This window comes from Myotis daubentonii, chromosome 4, assembly GCF_963259705.1.
Source record: "Myotis daubentonii chromosome 4, mMyoDau2.1, whole genome shotgun sequence".
Taxonomy (NCBI): Eukaryota; Metazoa; Chordata; class Mammalia; order Chiroptera; family Vespertilionidae; genus Myotis; species Myotis daubentonii.
The window spans coordinates 80,364,392-80,385,895 of NC_081843.1; the positions used below are offsets into that span (position 1 = coordinate 80,364,392).

Genomic DNA, 21,504 nt, shown 5'->3' on the forward strand with positions numbered 1-21,504 from the left:
CATGGTGTAATTATGTAAACAACACTAAGCAATCATTCATGTGACCGCTTTTCATGGCCTTCCCACTTTACAAAAGTGAGGTGGTAGAATGAAAGGGGGTGGGAGGGAGACTATAGAGACAGCAACTTTCATTAACCAAAAGAACAAGAGTGGTTTCAGAAATATTTCTTAGGCAATAATTGAAATTTCAAACCATCACATACGTTTCAAAACAACCTTTATTCTGTTTGAGGCCCTAATACAATGCATTACAGCAACTTAAAACAACAAGACATAGCTCCATTAAATCTATAGCTTGAACCAAGTGTCAAGGAGGCACACTCCCCCCGCCCCCCACCCAGGTTGCCTTGTAAAGGCAAAATTACAACAGACCATCACATCCTCCCTCTCGTCAAAAGACCAACGTTATTTTAACAATGTCATATAAACAGATTTGTAAAAACATCGAACAGACCGTAGCTTTAAAAAATACACACATATAAATGATTTTTTGTTTTTGTTTTTTTAATAGCAGCATCCTGGGTAGCTAATGCTATCTCATGGTGACAAGTTTAATGTTAAGTTAGATAGTGTTTCCAATTTTGTTCCCTCCCCGCTCACACTAGTATTTTATATAACTAGATGTTTAAAAAATAAGAATTTGGCATTTTGGAACTTTGTCTCATGTGAGGCATTGTGCTTTTAAACTGCCCCTTTCTTAAGTGACCCTGAACTCAGATTTCAGGGTTTGCTTTCCAGCTGACTTGGATACCATGCATAGCAAAAGCACAGTTGTTAAAACCAGCAGAATTTTTCTCCCAGTAAGGAACATCAGTAGGACTTCCCAAACACATTACTAGTTCATAACCAGCTACATGACAAAGCAATAGGTTCCCTATAGTGACAGCTCACATACACACATTTTGACTTGACACATTGAAAACAAGGATTTCCAAATTAAGCGAGGCCAGCTTCCCAAAAGGAGTTAACTTTTAAACACGGGGGGGGGGGGGGGGGGGGGACCGCCAAAGAATTATGAACTTCTCACTTCACTTGCAAACAATTTTCACCTTTGTAAGACAAAACAAAGCAAATTCACAGGAAAAAAACCACCCATACACATATACAAGAACTGTACTAGACATTTGCTTGTTTGCACTTGAACTCAACTGTGGATCTGTTTTGGCTGAAAGGTGTACTGAAAACACAGTCCATGCACATATACATATATACATATATCAAGGGCCATGACGTTTTCAGATGTTGCAAACACATGCTTTTTGCCTTTTCTCATGGTTATAATATTTCTCTCGTGTCTAATGTCAGGTCCCAGTGCTCCCACCTTCTAGCCCCGTCATAGCCTCTCTGAAGCCTAGTTCTGGCTTTATTTTTAGGATGCTATCTTGGGTAGGGGAAATCAATGCATGGCTAAGAAAATGTCTCAGAGCACCTCTGCTGTATCCATTCATACTTGTGAGCCGCTGAGACGATGTTGTTGGATGACTGTCTGAGGAACCCAGAGAGCCCTGCTGGTCAAACATCTGGAAGGACATAGGTGGTGGGCATGCTACACACAGTCAAGAAGGCACCTGGCAGAGGGGTGACATCACAGGTGTGTAACTCAGTGTGATATGGAGTGAGGAATCCTGCCTTTGCAGTGCAAAGAAAATCTATTGTTTGTGCTTGTGAGATGCAAAAATAAGGCAGATGCCTACTACCATGTCATCTTGCAAAATGTTGAAGCAAAAACACTAACAAAACTATGAAATGTACTGTTAATAAAACATTCCATTTCAGATCTTATATTTTGGAAATTAAATGAAAATTATTTATACTTAATAGCATACATGGATGTGCTACCAAAAAAAAAAAGAAAAAAAAAAACCAAAACCACGCTTGTTTACAAGCTACTATTAACTAACTGTTAAACTTCTGTGAGACATGGAAGGATAGTTTTAAACCAGACACCCAGACTCAAACCAGGAGAATCGTCAGTTGTCTGGAGATGAGAGGGAGGTGGTCAGATCAGTACAGTCAAGTCTCAGGCTGACAGTCTGGCTGTCAGGCTGACTATTGCTCTTGATATGAGTAGCTTCATGAAAAAAGGACAAAAAAAAATACATTTTACAGTTAAGTCAGCTGCTAGATTCTTTCAAAAGAATTTTTAAAGGAACAACATTAAGACAACCAAGCTCCCTCACCCCAATATTTGAAGGAAAGAGAAATAAAGGTATGAAATTGTAAGATTCCATCTTAATCCACCAGCGTAGTTGACTATGGTTATAATTATCCTTTATTCCTCCCAATACATGCACAATTTCCACGGAACAGAAAGGCTTTTTGCGTATGTGAATCAGGGAGACCTCTCACTCATGCCCCGAATTGCAAAGATGACTCTAAGACCCCTTCCTTTTCCCCACAGTGAAGTATAACACATGCAATTATTTGGATGAATGAGAAGGACTGTTATTACGATTCCTGAAATGGCCATGACTTTAACGAGTTCCACACAGCCCAGAGCAGTAGCAGTTACCATCATGCCTCTTTGCTTTATGGTCTAAGGTGAATGGGAAGCTATGAAAATAACAAACAGCCGGATAAAAATCTTTTCTCAAATCATGTTTTCTCAAAAACGAATGTTTGTTGGTTATAACAGTAGTCTAATGTTAAAAAGAGACATTTTCTAAGTGTAGCAATTTAACCTTGAAATCAGTGTTCCGAACGAGGGTCAGAACTAGAACATCTGACCAGCTGAGCCGCACTGTTAAGAGCCGTAGCAGATGTGTAATTGTCATAATTGGTAATAACTAGCAGATGAGAGTGGGAAAGACTGAAGTATAAGCAACTTCCCTCTGCAGTTACCTACTTTTTCTCTAATCATGAGAAAGAGAAAGTGCATTCCACCACCACCCCCCACCTGTACAACCTTTCGCTATATCCCTCCTCCCCAGGTTCAGGAAGTTCACAATTCTTTATGAAACAAACATTGCCAGGTACCGTATTTTAAGAGTTTTGAAACAACATTGTCGAACTCCGCGATACTTTTGTCATATTCATATATCTTTCTCTTTTTTATTGAATAAAGCAGCTTTGAAGCTTATCAGGCACTGCCCAACAAAACATTTAGTCCAAAAAATCTGTTAGGAACTTTTTAACCTTGGACTAATAGCCAAGTACTCTGTACAAGAAAAACTGTAAAATATTTCATAGTTTTAATTCTGAAGCCTTTTTAAAAAACTGGCATCCTGTACATTTCTTCTTTAAAAAAAAAAAAAAGTAAAAGAATAAACAAAATGAATATTAACACAAAAATCAGGAACAACAGTATTTTCAAGCAACAAAAATTGGGGCAGGGTAAGCTTATTCTGAACGTACATTTAAAACTGAGATAACAACTTAATGAAAATTAGGAATTGCATAGCGCTGTGAATTTAGCCTTCAGCAAAACAAAACAGAAGCTATTTGGTATTGATACAAATCCATCTATTTGATAGTTAGTCATCCAATATTATGTACATATTTTATATACTAAATGTCACTTGAAGTCCTGTTTTCCAAGTTCCGTTTTTCCATTGGTAGGTTTTGTTTTTTGTTGAAAAGTTTAAACAAAACGCTTTCTGGCACTTTGCTGCAACAGAATTTCCTCTGAACACGTGAGCTGACGTTCGCCCCAAAGTGTCCCTTGTGAGTGGAAGTGCCTTTCTGCTACATATCGTTCATTTGTTGGGAAATGAAATAATCCACAGTGCGAAGTGTCTGGGTCCGCCGTGCACAGCAACACCAGGCTAAACCAGGCTGGACAGAGCGCTCCCGGGCCAGGGCTCCACAGCCCCGTGCATCCTCGGTCTCCAAGGTCCCAACTTTGAGCTGGTAAAGCTTCAGAAAGCATTAACGAGCACCATGGTGAAGGCCTCTTTGTCCCTGCACGCAGAGATTTTTGCATTTATTTTTCTCTGTGTTGTGGTGGCTTTAAATTAAACCAAAAAAAAAAAAAAAAAAGGAAAGGAAGGTTAAGCACTCCAGATTAGCAACGTCTGGTCATCGCACAGTGCTGGCTGCATGTCTTCCCCTACTGCTTTCTTTTTGTCGAAAGCTCCAGTCCCATCTGAAGACGTGGTCTCCGCAGCTCAATTCACAGGTCAGGCTGGAGAGGAGCCCTGTGCTTTCCAGAGGCCTCGGGTGGTTGAACATCAGGAGGAGGACCGGAGGGCACGCTTCATCGCCTCTGCTGTGCATATACCGGGTAGGCTAGTGTGACGTTGAGGGAGTCGTTGTGCTGCACGAGGGAGGTGTGTTGGTAATGTAGCACCAGTTCTTTGAGGGAGCTGTACAGGTTATAGGGCTCGGCAAAGCCATAGCCAGTTGCGGTTTTGTTTATGACACAATGCTTTACCTCGCCGTCCACCCTAGAGAGGAGAGAACAAATGCATTGTGACCTTGACCGGGACAAACCGTGACGCAGCTAGGCGTTTTTAACAAAATCATCATCAAAAAGTACACTTGACACAGGCCAGGGCCCACGTGGGCAACTGTCCCAGGTGAACTGCCAGACTCGTGGCTTCGCCAACTACTTACTGGCTGAGTGACTTGGGTACGGAACCCAGCTTCACTGAGCCGCTGTGTTTTCATCTTTAAAATGGTCTAAGAGGAACATGATAGTAATGTGTGTCACCAGGTGGCTTTGAGAAATGAGATGATGTGCACGATGTGCTTGGTAGAATGCCTGGAATGCAGCGAGCACGCAACAAGGGGGAGCCGCCGGCCATCAGCGCCACTGTGTGACCAGAGGTGTGACTAGTTATTAATAGGATCCCTTCTCTCAGGCTGGCTTTCAAGTGTCTACGTGTCTCTCCATCTTGGCACTTACGCAGAGCTCTTCTCACACCTCCTTCCTATAGGACGCCTCCGTAAATGAGAGAGCTTGCAGGGTAGGATGTGCTTTTAGAGCAAGCAAACTCTAACATGGGCCAAATAAACGAGCCATGCAGCCTGCGGGCCCCGAGTTTGACATGCTTGTTTTAGAGCCTCGCACTCTGAAATGATGCCAGTGACCCCAAAACTCACTGTCCATTCAAAGTGCTCCCTGGACTATTAAGAAATCAACAGAAAGAAAATATGCCAGGGGACAAACATGTCTTCTGGGTGTAATTACCTCAAGGACAGCTCCTGATGGGGACTTTTCACCTGTGTGTGGTGCTCTTATGTGAGTTACCTCAGACTCTATACTAGCCTCGAGGCAAACACTGCCATTTACATTTTTAAAAAAGACTTAAAGTAGTTCCTGAATTGGTACCCAAACAAAGTAGGTTTCTTTCTACTAGACTCTACTGACAGGCAGACTTTAAATATCATGCCGGTTTTATTCCCTCTTCTACACTGTGTGCCATAAGATTCTTCCAGGTTAGAACTTTTCACCTCCCTGCCCATGGCTGGCGGAATGAACCCCCCTCCAGGAGACAGGAGATGTGGGCGGGAGATACATACACTACAGAGCAGGCGTAGCAGCCCTGTTTACTGCTTTCCCGGACCAGGAAAGTGCCGTCTCGCTTCCCTCGTAGTAGGTTCTCAGCCTTGTTTCGGTTGCTGCTTCCGACATTCCAGGTCTTCTCGTCATGGTGGGGCAGATCCTCATCATCCTCCACCAATGAATATTGGCTGAGGAGGGAAGGGAGGAGGTTCCTAAGTGAGGTGCATGGAGCCACAAGCCTACCCTCACCTCTTCTACCTGGGTTCTGCCCCCTCCTACAAGCAGGCCAGACCAGCGATCACCGGTGTGACTCAACCAGCCCTCCCTCTCATCTAGGGAGGGGAGCCTTCTAGGTAACTTCCCTGGACAAAGAAAGAGTCAGTATTAAGCTCAGGTACCTGGGCAGAGAGGAAGGTATTAAACAATCCTGTTTGTCCAGTTTAGATCAGGAAATTGATGGTCTAGGAGGATTGCCAGCTTTCAAATAATTCAAACAAAACATATGCTTAAGCTTCAAAAACATACTAAGCCTAATTCTGTCCTTTTTTTTTAATTGTTCCAAAAATATGTTGGAACATCATTGTGGACACAGTGTTGGAATGGGGGGGGGGGGGGGGAGTCTGTATCTTCCCTCCCTAAACTCTCCCTTTAAAATATTCTGGATAATGAGACTGAGTTTATACATTTTCTCCTACAAGATGTTCCAAACTCAGTAAAATTCTTCACTTGTTCTCTAAATAAGGCAAGTCATGCATTTTCCTAAAATGAAAAAAAACCCCTGCTGCCTCCATCTGTGGTAACGACTTACTCTTCAGTGTTTTCATTGCCCAACCACTCGTTCAACTTCTTCTGCCGAACACCTTTCTGAGTCAACCACCTGAAAAAGAGTTTCAGAGAGAAAACGCATTCAGAACTTGGCCTTAATTTTAGCCACTGGCAGTCATTCCCTTGCGGGTTCCGTGCCCACCACTTACATCAAGTACTGGTCTCTCGTCTTTCTCAGTTGGATGAGGTCGGGCTTAATGCTGTTCATGCGCTTGTCAATCTCCCGATACTCAGCTGCCTGTTTCTTCAAGTCTTCCTCCAGTCTTCTTCTGCTGTCCACAATTTCACTGATCCGAGACTTCAACTTTTCATAATTATGCATAATCCTGCAGGCAAGAGAAACGCACCTGTGGTCACCCGAGTTCATCATGAAGGTATCCCCCAGTTTATATGAAAAGGCTCCCTGTGGAGCCCCAGCCATTTTCCTAAGGCAAGGATGCCTTGCTTTCCCTTCCCGTTGTTTTCTAAACATGCACAGCACAGAAAGCAAGATCATTTTTAAGCAGTTTAAGAATACCCTGGTTATCTCTAGCAGAACAAAGGAACACTCCTCTGACCAACCTTTGTATTTCTTTCTCATTGCCTTCACGTTTAAACTTTTCTATGTACTCTTTACTGTAGCGCTCCTGTGTTTGGCACTGTTCTTCAAATATTTTTATGGTTTCATTAAATGCTTCAATAGCTGTTCTTTTCATTTGGATTTCCTGCAACACAATATTAGTAAGACCATGTCACACCTTTCGTAGAACAGGTGATTTCTTATTGTGAGAGACTCCCATTATGATTATCTAGAATGTTAAGTACTTTGTTAGCAAGGTGGAACTCTAATTCATAGAATCACTAGAACACTATCACAAAAGCACACACTTCCTTTGGGAATTATTCCAGTCTATGGAAACTGACTACCTGACAGTTTCCTAAGTTTTCATCTTGGTTAAAATCATGCCACTTTATCAGCAATTCATGACATCCATCTTGCCCTTTACTCCCCCTGCCGGTCCTGATGGTTAAATCCCTATTTCTGATATTAGCCAAGTTCCACAAGTCTGTGGACCCTCCAATCTAAAAACAATTCTTCAATCAAGAATTATGTCAAATCAACTTAAAACTCACAGTAACCTCTTCCTTTCTCTTGTAAACTTACTATTCTGATACTTATAGGCTTCATTTACAAATAGAGATATAATGAATAAATTACTAGAATAATCCACAATGATTCACAAACAAATGAGCTCTCAACCTTTTTATTCTGTTTTTGAAGCTGACTAATATGCGTTAGGTTTTAATAGCTAACACTTCTAAAATTATAATGTGATTTTCACAGAAAACTCACCTGGGAAGTACGGGTATAGTCCTCATATAATCTATCATATTCCCGACTTTTTTCTTGAAATTGAGTGTTATATTCATGTAATTTTTTTCCTACAGCTTCAATATTATCTTCTTTGACAACTTGATCCTAGAAGGATTAGAGAGAGCAGAAGAAAAAGCAATTCAATGGATAAGGTATGTAATCAATTAAGAACTATTTAACCAAATATCTGACGTGGAAAAATCCTTAGAGTATTTTATTGAACTACTCTGAAATTGTAATTTTGTGATTACAAGTACAAAGCTTTTCAAATTTCATTACATGCAATTCATCTGCTTCTAAGTGTTTCTAAGCACTGAAAGTACCTTATTTAAATGACATTAACAATGTGAGCATTTGATTACCTGTTGGTATTTGGATACTGGATAAAGTAACTTCACATCCAGCTTGGGATTGTACTGAGCTAGAGATTCATTCCGGTAGTGGTTTATTAATTCAACCACAGAGTTGAAGGTTAATGGGTCCGAGAAGCCGTATTTCCCATCTCGGTGAAATATTTTGATTAATTTGTTATTTCCTCCTTTCCTGTAAATACAATATGAATGTAATGGCATACAATTTCCTTTAAAGAAATGTGTTTTAATGTCAACTTGAACCACCCCGGCTTTGCCTCCATTCTCTGACTCACCTTAGTGTAAGAGTATAATCTCCGTGCATTTTAGTAGATGCATCTCGTACCAAAAAGGTTCCGTCAGCTGTATCTCGCAGTTTTTCATTCACTTCCTCCCTGATGTGAAAAGAACACAAGACAGGGCTTACCTCAAGGATTTAGTGATTATCTAAACAGACTTAATTTTTAGAGCAATTTTATGTCCAAAGCAAAACTGAGCAGAAAGTACAGAAAAACCCTCTAACACCCTTCCCCTATAGATTTATACTTATTAATTACATTTTCAAAGCTCAACAATTTATTCTTATATAAAAAATGTTACAAACTCCATCTCATTATAAACAGGTGCATGGGAGTTAAAAAAAACAACCTACTTTCACTGTCCATATAACTGTGGTACACGTTTTTATTTTTTAACCAAAGATGCTAACAAATCAGCAAATCATGATCCCAAAAAGGTTTCCTGCCCATCCCTCCCCGCTTGAAAACAAAAAGCTAAGAATAAAAATGCCACTTTATTTTACTGTGTGTGAGATAATCGTATGAATTCTTAGAGTTCTGCGTGACAGGAGTGCCTGCACGCTGCCTTGGGCAGGGCCACTCGTCCCGGTGCCTCCCTGACATCTGTCAATAATCGAACTTCTCAGTGTGTAATTTCCGGTGGCACCAGCACCCACAGCTCTCCAGTGACTTCTCTGGTAGCCTTTGGAAGGGAATCCAGTATGCTTCAATGTTTATATTGGATGATATCCTAAAAATGGAACTTAGCAAGCTGGTGCTTTTCTTTCTCTTAACCTAAAACTCTATCGCTAGTGAAAACTAAGCGTTTCTGTGGGCTTACCTCGAGATATCTCCCCAGTACCACTCAGCATCTTGTAAGGACATATTGTTATTCATACCGTTGTTGGCCACAGTAGTAGGTTTTGGTGGTTTAGGAGGCAGTGCTGTAGATTAAGGAGAAAGGAAAAAGTTGTTTGCGACCCCAAACTAACATTTTAAAACAGACCTAATTTCTTTGGATGAAAGTAGAGTGTGACATACAGCAATAATTCAGAATTCCATGAAACATGCAAGATTGTTTTCTTCTAAAAAAAAAAAAAATCAGAAATCTTTCAGAGTACAGCTCAAAGAGAAAAGAAACTGAAGAAAACAGCTTGGAGATTAATAAATGTGAATTTCAGAGTAAATCCAGAGTTGCATTTTCTACTTCTAGGTTCTAGTTATATTAAAGTTGCATGCCTGGTCAAATCCAGCTGAAGTCAGAAACCATGCATGCACAGTGAGCAGGAGGAATCACATGGGTTGGCTTTAATTTCCTCCTGTTTAATTAGGAGAGATAAATTTGGCTTCTGCCCTCCACAAATGCTGGTGTGGTAGAGGCTCACCTACAGCAATATGTTTTCAGAGGAGAGTTAGTATTTCTCATCTTAGTATTTCCGGCACTGTTCTGCCAAAAGCCACTCTAAGAAACTCATCCTTGACCTAAATCTCTTTAGTGTTAATTTTTTATTGGAGAAATTGTGCTCTATATGTCAACTGATTAAAAACTATATTCCTCTTTCTCAATGTCAAATCAGTATTCATATACCAATTGGTGACAAATGAAAGGCTGTGGTATTTCTGAAATTTCTTCACTGGGAAATGGGCTAATAACATAGGGATAAAATAAGTTAGAAAGCACAATAAACCCAGGATTTTTTAGCTAAATTCTAAGTCATAAGTTTTAAAGCACAGTTACGATTTTAATTTATGTAAAATTATTTCAGAAGTCTATCAAAAGACTATGTGATAAAGACTAGGACTAAGGAATGGACAGCCAACTTCTTTTCTCTTTATAGTATCCTAATATATAGTATCTTAAGACAGGAGGCAAAATCTCAAAATTTGATTTAGAATAGTTTCCGGTCACCTAGAACTGAGTTGCAATCATTGCTACATTTTACATGCTTTCTAAAGTACCAAGTGCTATCCCCACAAAGTATCACACTGTTCTCCTCCATTGGCAACAGAGAAAAGCAGCACAAAGGAGACAGCGATTCAATTACAGGAACGCTATACAACAATATAACCCAAATACCAAAAGATCTTAACAAAAGACACCAGTGAAAAACGGGCATTCCATTCATATCCATTCAAGTAAGAATAAGCATTTACCACATACAATCTGATCTGCCTGCTTCCACAGGCTATGATCAAATGAATTATTATTAAATTAGAACAAATTAATAAAAATAGAAATCTAAAGAGGCTCTATTACAGAGTTGTCAAAAAAAAAAAAGCCACAAAATTAACTAGCTTTCTACAAGAATACTGCAGTATTACCTGGTGGATCCATTTCTATATAAAACATCAAGTCTGTGCCACAATTTATATCTGTCTTAGCATATTCTAAATCCAGGTCTTCCATATTCCAAACAGTGTTGTACATTTGTGCGAGAGTTTCCTTGGCTGAGCTCAGTTATAAGAAAAGAGTCCGGCTTTCTTTGTAATGGTGTCTTGGAATTCATTTTAAAACCTATAAGGGGCTGCACTGTAACCTATTACATCACACAGCCCAGCCAATCAAGTCAGAAAAATGTCACCAGACCACTCCTGCTTCATTATTTCTCTTCTGTATCAGCCTTAGCACAACCCCAACCTCACTAAGCTACATTTAATAGAACTGCAACGTATACATGCTCATCGTTTCCAAAAGCTGTTTAATTTGACTGTTCTCCTCCAGCAGTGAGTTTTCTAATTCCCTTTTTATTACTCCTTGCAGCTTGGTACGCTCCGCTCTTGGCAGGGTGACAAAAGCTGATATGCTGCAGCACGTAGCTTTTTTCCCCTAGTGCATCTGGGTTTTTAGATAGCCCGATCATTCCTTGGTTTAAAAATCTTACAAATGCATGAAAACGGTGTATTTAAGGTATATTTTACAGTCCTTAAATACCTCCCATATGTATTAAAAGCAGAAAGGACTCAGGATATTTAATCTCAGTCCTACGTAAAAACTCAAACACTGTCACAAGTGTACCACATTAGAAAGCTCAAGTACAAGGAAATACATAGGCAAGCTCTCCTCCTCGACCAAACATTGCAAAGTCAAAACTACACTTTATGGACTAACACTGGAAATTCTTAACAGGAATGAAGAGGTCTGTTAGCAGAAATAATCAACAGAACTGTCAACATCATTAATGAGAAATTTAATGTTACTGCCTAACAAGACTGGTCAAGGTAAGCTGTCTTCCAAATAGAAAGAGGCCATACATATCAGAATGCAGAGGGGGAGAGCTGTCTCGGCAAAGTATTCTCACCGGTGAAACCATCCTGGGATTTATTGTGTTAATACTGCTTGGGTGGGCGTGGGGATGATGTAATCACTTTTTGGGGAGTTGGGGGTGGAAAGGGGGCTTTTATCTCTTCTGCCTCAAATGCCTCGCACTGGGGAGGACTATTACTATCCCTTCTTAGCAGTACTTAATGTAAAGACATCAATTCCCCTATAAGCCTAATTATTAATCTTTTTTTCTTCAAAGCTGTTCTCTATGTAATCCTGCTGCTTTTACTGGAGCCTAAGGTACATTCCCCTTAAGAAATGGTCCCTCTTTGCAATAGGATGAGAGGGAAGGAAGAAGGGGGGTGGGGGAAGCCCTCACCCCATGTAAATGTGGCTGATTTAAAAAACTATAGTGGGCTCTGTGATCTACATAGTATTTGTGTGATTAAAGAGCACAGAAGCCCTAAAAATTTACTCTTAGACGTTCTATCAGCGTTGGCATCATAAACTATATAAAAGAGCAGAGCAAAGGCAGGCCATTCTCTGAGCACTATTCACTTGAATCCCCTCTCTAGTTTATAATTCATCTTCTCAACCATGAAGGCAGACTCAGCCTAAAAACCCTCCCACTCACTTTTCTATTTGCCTAAGAGCTTAAATAAACCTAAACTCAAGTAAAAGTGGCGGTGGTGGTGCCCTCAAATAAGATTCAGAAAGAAATCTCTCGGTTTAATAAAAACAGTGATATCCCCCCCCTCCCCCCCCAAGGAAGGGAGACAAGTTCTAGCCTCCAACAGAGGGCCACATGCCCTGGAAGCACTTGGTGCAAACCAGGGCTGAAAAGGGAGCCCATGTGGCACAGGGAGCAGGGAGACAGGTGATTTTCCACGTCTCTCCCAGGCCTGGCCAGGCACCAACTTCCAGCCCGGCACTGTGTAATTACCTCCTTCCCCGCTTCCAACCTAACCCCATCCTTCCCTCACACTGTGCCCCTCCAGGAAAGGAGTATCGCCCTCATCTGCCATCTGCCCTCCCCAGGGAGTGCTTAATCTCTCTCTCTCTCTCTCTCTCTCTCTCACACACAGAACTACAAAAAAACAAAAAAAATACACCACAAAAAAAAAACAAACAACAAAAAAACCCTAATGCAACAGCGAAGGGGCAGAGAAGTGCACAAATTAAAAGCAACTTACTTTGCAGGTTATGCATTTCAACGGTTTCTCTTTGAAAGCCTGTATCCGACAATGAAAAAAAAAAAAAATCCAAAAAGCTATTCTTCCAGCCAGCAGGACCAGCCCCCGCGGCTCCCCCCACAGCTCTCAGGCAGGCGGTGCTGGCTGCCAGCGCGCAGGACCCCTGGGACCGAAGGAGGATCTCGCCGCTGCACCCTCACCGGCTCCCCGCGGAGACAGCCGCTGGACGTGGGTCCAGTACCCGGGAGGGAAAAGGCACCGGCGCTCGCAGGGCTCTCTCAGATAAAGATCGCGGCTTCATGATTAACTTGGGCAGGTTCAAATATTTGCTGAGCCAGGGATTTCGGGGAGGGGAGGAGAGCCCAAGTCAAAGTCAAAGTTGTCATCTGCTAACAAGTGGCCAATGCCAGCCCAACTCGCTCATTTTCACCGAGGAAATGAGAAGACCATTGTGCGGGGACCTAAAATAGTCTCTCTAACTGGCTGTGGCAGCGCGCTCGCTGGCTCGCCCGGGCTCAAGTGGCCACAGTGAAGCGAGGCACTATGCGCAGCCAAACACAGGAAGTGGCTGAGCTAGTTCAGCAAAAAATAGAATCAAAGCCCTGCTTGTAAAGGCCTGAACCCTGGAATGGCCCAGAACACCATGCCTTGCTCAGTCCACCTCCTCCCACACACAAGCACAGGCAGCCCGCAGGTGTAACAGGAAAGCCCTACGCAGCAACTGGGCAGGGAACAGGTCTAAAAAAATATTTCAAGTCCTAGGGAAGATGACTCTAACTCTGCATAGATACCATGCTCCACGACCACATGAAGACTGAGAGAGAAAAACCCCAGCTGCAGCTATTTCTATAGTCGATTGCAACTTGGGCTTCAATAGCCAGAGGGTTTTGTAATAATTAGGAGGGGTGTCTGCATCGGGTTCATGCGATGGCCACATGGAGCAAAGGATGGGAGAAGGGCAAGCAGAGGGAATACCTTTCGGGAGGATGTTTGTCCTCTATTTGAGAAAGGTGCAATGAACCAGACTTAATTAAAATTTTACCTCAGAAACTTTTCACTCGTATCAGCTTGACTATTACTCCAAGAACCAAAACACAATAATCATACCTTTAAAACCAGACAGCAATTTAGAGATGACTTCAAGCAATTCCCTCATACTACACACACACACACACACACACACACACACACACACACACACACACACACACACACGATTCTGACCAGAGGGGTAAGTAAAGTGGTTTGCACAAGATTACAGCAGGAGGACCAGAACTCCTTTTCCTCCACCCACTGGCCCTGCTCTTCACTTCCCTCTGCCAGAGAATGTAAAAATTAACAAGTGAAACTGAAGCTAATGTCTTCTAAGCCACATACCAGAAATTTCACACTTGCAACAAAACTGACTTTTTATTTTCTATTTTTAGCTTATCTAAATTTTTAAAAAGCTACCTTCAAATTCTCTTTGAAGAAATATGGGTGTGGTCTCTAACACCCTCAGATTCTGTATAGGAAGGAAGGTGACCCAATGGTCACATGCAGGGATAAAGATTGAGGTGCTGATATAAAGTCTACACCGGCAGGAACCGGGGAGCCGGTTTCAGGATTACTTGCAACATCTGGGAAGTGCTGCTGCACTCACAGTGAAAGTGACTTTACAAACTTTCCGTTGGTGTAATTGGTGAAAGATCTCCATTTCTAATGAAAACAAAAACTGTGTGTAAGTGCATCTTCCAGCTCCTGCCCAGTGATTACAGGGACCCGTGGTTAGTTCAGAGGCTACCCTTGCATCGTGAGCAGCATAATCTTGCTCTATTTTTAAAAGTCTTTCTAAAGCTAGAAACTTCGGAAACACCAGTCTCTTAAGCATACCTGTCTGGAGGCACATGATGATTCATGCCAAAACCTTCTAAGATTAAAATGCTTTCTAGTCCAACAATATATTTTCTGTTTCAGAAGAAAATTATCCACTGGAAAGCAGTACACCCTCTACTTACAGAAAATTCTTAAAATAGATTTGTAAACTTTGCTTAGAATTTCTCACAATATGTATCATCATCTACCATAGAGGTTCAATTATATTACTGAAAGTGTGAGCTGGGTCTTTTCCTCTTCAGTTTTAGTGGTGGAAAAGTGATCTGCAGACACATGCTCTTTATTAGCTTAAAAAGGGAGCCCTCTGCTGGTAGAACAGAGCCAGTGACTTCTGCTTGGGAAAAACCAGGCAAGTTTCAGTACTTTTCATTCATCTCATATTATGTCCAAAATTTCGCACAAAATAGGTGTCCAAATGTCACTTAATCTATATGATTCACTAACAAATAACTAATAAATCAAATGCACAGATGTCATAACAACGTAGGAACTATTTTTCATATGGCTGCTAAGCTCTTGGATGAAAACTTATTTCAGCATTTATCTGAGACTCAAAGACAGCCACCCTGGCGAACTTACACACATAATTAAAAATAAACTTTAGCCCTCCAAATTCTTCAAGACACTATGTCTTACTAATTTTCCTTTTCCCAAAGTTTGGTAAAACTCATTTCTGAGGCAAAAATAGTTCATATTTCACTTCTCAGCAGGTCCCTTAACCATTAAAAATACCTTTGAAAGTTATAGACTGAACACTGTATTCATATGTGCAAATCACCATCAAATCACGATTGTTTAACGACCACCATTCATCCTGCACAACTTCTTACCTGTTTTGGTGGGTTATCATTTCTGAACAAAAGGCCACTTAAAAAACAAACAAAAACATGAACCCAAATCATCCTTTAAGGGTTAAATAAACGCCTCCCTTTATAATTTAACTTAAAACAACTTAGGACAAAGGGGCTTTTCAGGATGATGCATACTCCTCTCTCCATATCTGGCTCTCCTAATGACCCTGCATGGAGAAGACTGTCCATTTGAATTTCTAAATAAACTCAGGTTTACATAGGCGCAAAAATGCCATCCTACCAAATATCTGAAAAGGTGCATCCACTGCTTAGTGAAGAACTCCTGCCCTGTCATTTCCCCCTCAGCCACTGTCTCTGGAAATAGAAGGCTGCACTGTGAAATCAGAAGTAAAACTGAGCTGGATGCCAACATACGCACCCTGAAATGTTTCTTTTTCAGAGTACAAGTAAAATTTCCTATTTTTCAATACATAACCCTGATGGCTTGCCTCTGTTTACTCCAACCCATCTAAATGTATGCATGCATTTTTTTTTCAAGGTTTCATTTCTTAACTTTAAAACAACCTCTAATGTCAGACCACATTTTAAATTCAATAAAAAAACAAATCAGAGAAAAGTAAAATTCTTTGAATGTCATTTCACTCTACCTTAGTGCTTTAGTCCTGGTTGAAAGGCAAGCCCAGAGAATTTAAAACAAGATTTATGAATCAGGCTCTTTAGGATGAATGTTTTGCAATCCCCCAGTGGTTAAAAATTAACTCTGACAGGTGTAAAAGGGCAGGGGGAAAAAGAGTCATTTATTTTCCTCTCTGGACTTGAGGTGCCATATCAGACTTCAATTATGCTACATTAATATTACTGAATGTATCCATGAAATCTGAAATATGTAAATATACTTAGAATGGGTTTCATTCAAAGGCAGCCCATGTTAACTGGTCCTGTTTTTACTTTAGTTGCCCTGTAGTGATCTGCTTTAGCTACCTAAGCATTAGCAGGGTAAACATCACACCATGATTCAAGAAAACCTGCTGTTTGAGCTTTAAATGTGTTGAAGACCTTTAGTCACAAAGGGCACAGCACTTACGCTATGCTTAACCCCTCAAACCTTCGTTTCCCTCCATGAGGGGAGAAGCCTTGCACTGCAGGTTTGCTGGGGACATTAACAGAGGTGGTATGTGAAAGTGCTTTGAAAGCTGGGATGTGTACCAGAGGTTAAAAGACAGTTCACTGGATGACTATCATTCTGTGCCGCTCTATGCAAGGAAGAGCTCCAAAGGAGAAGCGGCCTTTGTCCCTGGGAAATGTGCTTGAGCAGATGAGCACACTTAGTGTAAGAGGACAAGGGGCTTCGTGCAGATGCGTGGCTGGCAGTGTCTGGGGCTGCTGTGCACAGCTGTACATTGTGTGCACTGTGTGAAGGCACCTGGGCAGTGGCAGGAGGGACTGGCACTAAAATCCAGGCCCTTCCGCTCGCCATGCCACGCAGAGGAAAGGGCATCCTACAAGGGCACCTTCCTCCCTCTCAGCATGCACCCACTCCCGAGGCAGCAGCTGCCCAGAGAGGGTCCCTCTCACATTTGCAGGCTCCCTGGCCTGCGGCCTATCCCTGCTGGCTAGGAACGGGGGTGGGGGGTGGGGTCAGAGGGGAAAACAGCCTCACAGGGAGACCATGAGACAGTGCTCACCAGGAACGGGGAACAAGGGGGATTGGAGCCCAGAGTGAGGCAAGCTCTCGCAGGGCCTTAAAAACCAGAGCTGACACAACACACAGCAGAGACCACCTCACAGTTCTCACAACAACCCCAGGACAGAAGCATTATTCCAATGTCAAAGACCGGAAAACAGTTTGGAAAGGCTGAGTTACTTGATAACGAACTTGGCAAGTAAGTAGCAGGAGCTGAAATTCAGACCCAGTTCTACTTGACTCCCATGGTTCTTTCCACCGAGTAGCCGACAGAGGGAGTGATTAGGAGCCTTATGACAACAGTTATGAAAACTGCATGTGGCTCTTTACTGTCTGTGACCCAGAGGAGCAAACTGCATGTACTTTTAGTTGATTACTTGCTGGAGACTTTGAGGACTTCTGACTGGCCACTGAGAGCAGCACTGCTCACGGAGGTTCCACAGACCCGGGCAGCAGAGCAGTGGAGTAGAGCCCTCCACAGACTCGGGAGTTGGCACCCATGAAACCCTTAACCTCTGCTGGCTTCCCCTTTTTCATGTGCACACAAAGAGCTGGGCAATACTTTCAAACTAAGTGATGCCTTTATGATACTGTCACTGAAATATCTCCTGCTCTTTACAATCTGATAAAAATATCAAGCCTCTATTTCTTTTTTAACCCAAACGCAAACCATCTTCTGTCACCATATATTAGGCCCCCTTTACACACACCCCACACCCACTTCCCTCTGGTAATCACCATCCTGTTGTCTGTGTCTATGAGTTTCAGTTTTATATTCCACCTATGAGTGAAACCATATGGTTGTTAGCTTTTTTCTAATTAATTTTGTCAAGCCATTTCATTATTTCTGGACTTGGCAATTTATCTTGAATAAATCTTTGAAACTCCTTGAACTGAAATGTTATTTCTCCTTCCCCTATTCAAACTGTTCCTTTTATTCAAAACCCAATTTAAGTCTTATTTTTCCTATGAGCTTTTTCTGTCGACTCAATTACCCTAACAAGGTACCAATCACATCCCTAAAATTATTTTTGTACTTAGAATACAAGCCCTTCGGTCTAGTGCTTAATTAGACATGATGTGCTAATGGGTCCTATTCGAATTGACACACTGCCTCAAACATCATCAGTGTTGCCTGTCCGTTCAAGTTCTACCTGGTAAAAACTATCAAAGATGTCTTTGTCCCATAATAGTCTTGCTACCCCTTCCCACAAATACATTCACGTGCTCATTTCTATCCACAGTAATAAAGTTACTGCAAGTGAATGATTTATAACCGTTTATGGAAATGCATGGGCACTGTGCTTCCAAAGCCCTCTGGTAAAACCATGCGCTGGGGCAATGAGGGGACTGGAAATATCACATTCCTACCAGGCCTAAGGAATCATTTCTCTGACCCAGGGCCTCATGCCAATCACCTGCACTGGAGCCATTCCTGAGCAAAGGTGTCCGGGATGGGGCGTTTTTCCTGGGATGTGTCATATGTTTTCACAGGTGAGAGACGCTAAAGCATCCCTTTAATTCCAAAGGGCCTATACAATTTCCAGACAGCTAGGAGATATCACACCGAAATAAAAATGGCTCACCATGGTTTAAAATGACTTGGGTTCATTTTTTGAAGAGGCTGTATGAATTCTGGGATGGTCTAGCAAATGTTCAAGGCTTCATTTGTCTTTATTCAACAGAGCTGGTGGAAGTAATCCACCTTTGGAACTGCCGCACCAACTTCCTTATAAAAAAAATGTAGGTAGGGTCTACGATATATCAAGCAGTTTTGTTTTTGTTTTTAATCCTTACCCGAAGGTATTTTTAAATTGATTCCTAGGGAGGGGGGAGGGGGCATTCAAACATTTATGTGAGAAATATCAATTGTCTGCCTCCCGTATGCGCCCCAATCAAGCATCAAGCCTGCAATCTAGGTACACGCCATGCCCCTAACTGGGAATTGAACCTGCAACCTTTTTGGTGTGTGGGATAATGCTCCAACCAACTGAGCCACCCAGCTGGGGCTATCAAGCACTTTTAAGTGTGTGTTATGAAAATGGTTGCAGATGAATCTTTTCTTTGGCAGAATTCAGCAGAAACTGATAAAGATGTTTGATCAGTTTATACCAGTCACTCATTAAACTCCACCACTGATCCTACTACACCCATGTGATAAATTCTCAAAAACTCCATGTGATAAATTCATTTGTGGGTGTCTGTCACACCCTGGCTGGTGTTTAGCTTCCATACCTCCCCTCTCCAGAGGGGGAGCCACTGAGAAGACCAGGACAGTGGTACCACCTAGCCCTTCCCTGCAGCAGGCCCCGTTGCTCCCCTAGGGTCTGAGACAGACCGCCACACTAGTCAGGAGGAAGTGAAAGATCATAGCCCAACCTTTGGCCCAGCGATCTGCTTTCTTCCTCACTCGTGTGTGATTAGTTTAGGGAAGGCCATCAATGAATGACTAAAGTGCCATGTTCCAAACCTGTGCCGACCTCTTCTCACAGGGTCCTTCCAACACATCCCGGCATTCTTTCCTGCTGAGCCCAAAGGCAACCTCTGAACATCGACAGAGAGCTCCAAGACCCACTAACAAATGACCCACGCATCACAGGAGATGAAATCTGTGAACCACCACCTGGGCTTTAGTCCGTGGCCATCCTTGTCGACAGCCGTCTCTGCAGTTTACCTATAATGCGAGGCCCCCCTGTGGAACATCCTGCTTGCTGTGATCTGAACACACCACACCTGCCTTAAGTACCACTTCTGCTGCCTCTTCTCACCTCTGGAGACCATATGTTGGGCCTGTCCACAGGAGCCCTGCCCAATACCCACCTGGCTTTACCCCACCCCTACAGGCGGGCTGTAAGCACAGGCCCTTGCCTCTCTCAGTCTGCTCCACCCAAGTGGAAATAACCAACCCTGGCCATGGAACACCTAGAGGGGCACAGCTTCAATCTACACTGCCTGACAGTGACCCTGGGTTCCCACGGCTGCCCACACAGAGGTAAATCTGGGAACTCTCAGGAGCTACCTCTGAGGTTTTATTTAAATTCTAAGCATAAATTAAGAATATAAGCAACACCTTTTACTGGTCCTGAAACTTCACTTATAAGACCTTACTCACTCTTTTAAATGGCCAGCTTTTAACCAGCATATACAGCAAAGTAAGGTTGCTTAGACTTTCCACAGTAGAAGAAAAATACATCAGCTTAAATTAAACCCACTGCTAACACGGTCTACATTTCCTGCTTTGTTAAATGGCTAATTGAATGCCAGCCTGCTTTCAAAGAAGGGCCTGGCTTGCTCTAACGTGCTGCAGTGAACTCCCTGGTTTCATGCTGCTTGCGTTCCTGAAAATGTTTATTTTGACAGACATTTCTCAGCATACCTGCTTCCAAGAAACACATTCCCAAATACTTTAAATTATATAGTAATTATAAATCCCCTACTTTCTCAATATTAGAAAGACAAACTAAAATGTCAACAACTAAAATGAGCTCCATAATTTACGCAAAACTAGAAGCATAGAAGTTGAGGGGAACAGAGAGTTCTCCCAAGAAGCTCATCGAAAACCACGATCATTTCAAATCCACACACACTGAAATACGGATGACACTGACCATACACACTACCATTCACCTTGTGGTTCTTTAATCACAAGAACATGTTATTACAGAAACTTAGGCTATTTCAGATGAAGTCTAAAGCCACCATTTATCAGGCTCTAAAAACCAAACAATGAATGAAATTGGAAAGTTCAAAGGGCACTACCTGGTGCTGGCTGTCGCTCGCTCCATTCCGTTGAGATTAAAATTTCTATAACTTTTCGGAGGGGTTCGGCATTCTCAGAGCTACAGAAAAAAAGAGAGTTCCATTAGAAACCTTCTCCCTACACAACAGACTCATCTTCATGTATACACATTCCAATGTAAGTGTGCACATGGGTCTGGGAACTAATATCTTTAGAGTAAGTGTGAAGGCGAATCAACCTAGGACTACCCTCATCATCCCCAAACGCATGTTTCTCTTCTTTCACTCACCTGGCTGCAGGGAATCTGAAAAGCAGAGGGCTGAAAAGTTCCGAGAGCACTCCTGCAGTCAAGAGGTTCTTGCTGGAGCTTTGGGAGAGCTTGAAGAAATGTTTGAGCAAATACTGGAGCGTAAGCCAATACTGATGAGGTATGTTAGGTGACCTAATGAGCTTCTTCAACAGCTGGATATAGTCTTCGGAGCTTTGTACTTCTACAGGTTAAAAACAACAAGAAAGGAAATGAGAAAAGAATAAAAGATATTTCTAGGTACCAGTGAATAAGCACCTAAAAAATTCCTGTCCTTCTGGCTATGGAAGAAGGAGCCATTTAAAACAAAGTCATCAGAAGCAGCAGACAGTCCATTTGTCCTTCTCATTAGAAAAGACATTGTGAGAAAGTAGAAATC

The 21,504-nt window shown here is 42.1% G+C and overlaps 1 protein-coding gene across 7 annotated transcripts in view; it reads right to left on the bottom strand.

Moving 5' to 3' along the window:
* Positions 1–200: 200 nt before the first annotated feature.
* The window catches only part of PIK3R1 (phosphoinositide-3-kinase regulatory subunit 1), an 84,075-nt gene continuing 62,771 nt past the window's right edge, over positions 201–21,504 (bottom strand). For 5 of the 7 annotated variants that reach the window (XM_059694444.1, XM_059694443.1, XM_059694442.1 and 2 more), the window contains 11 exons: positions 21,108–21,309; positions 20,839–20,918; positions 9,095–9,197; positions 8,272–8,370; positions 7,988–8,168; positions 7,605–7,730; positions 6,833–6,975; positions 6,421–6,597; positions 6,255–6,323; positions 5,464–5,634; positions 201–4,385 (listed from right to left, as the gene is read on the bottom strand). In XM_059694444.1, the coding sequence (XP_059550427.1) occupies positions 4,196–4,385; positions 5,464–5,634; positions 6,255–6,323; positions 6,421–6,597; positions 6,833–6,975; positions 7,605–7,730; positions 7,988–8,168; positions 8,272–8,370; positions 9,095–9,197; positions 20,839–20,918; positions 21,108–21,309 (1,541 nt within the window). In that variant the 3' untranslated portion in view covers positions 201–4,195. Of the gene's footprint in view, positions 4,386–5,463; positions 5,635–6,254; positions 6,324–6,420; positions 6,598–6,832; positions 6,976–7,604; positions 7,731–7,987; positions 8,169–8,271; positions 8,371–9,094; positions 9,198–10,575; positions 10,871–12,708; positions 13,158–20,838; positions 20,919–21,107; positions 21,310–21,504 lie in introns of those variants that run through there. The other 2 variants (XM_059694448.1, XM_059694447.1) reach the window with 2 other exon arrangements.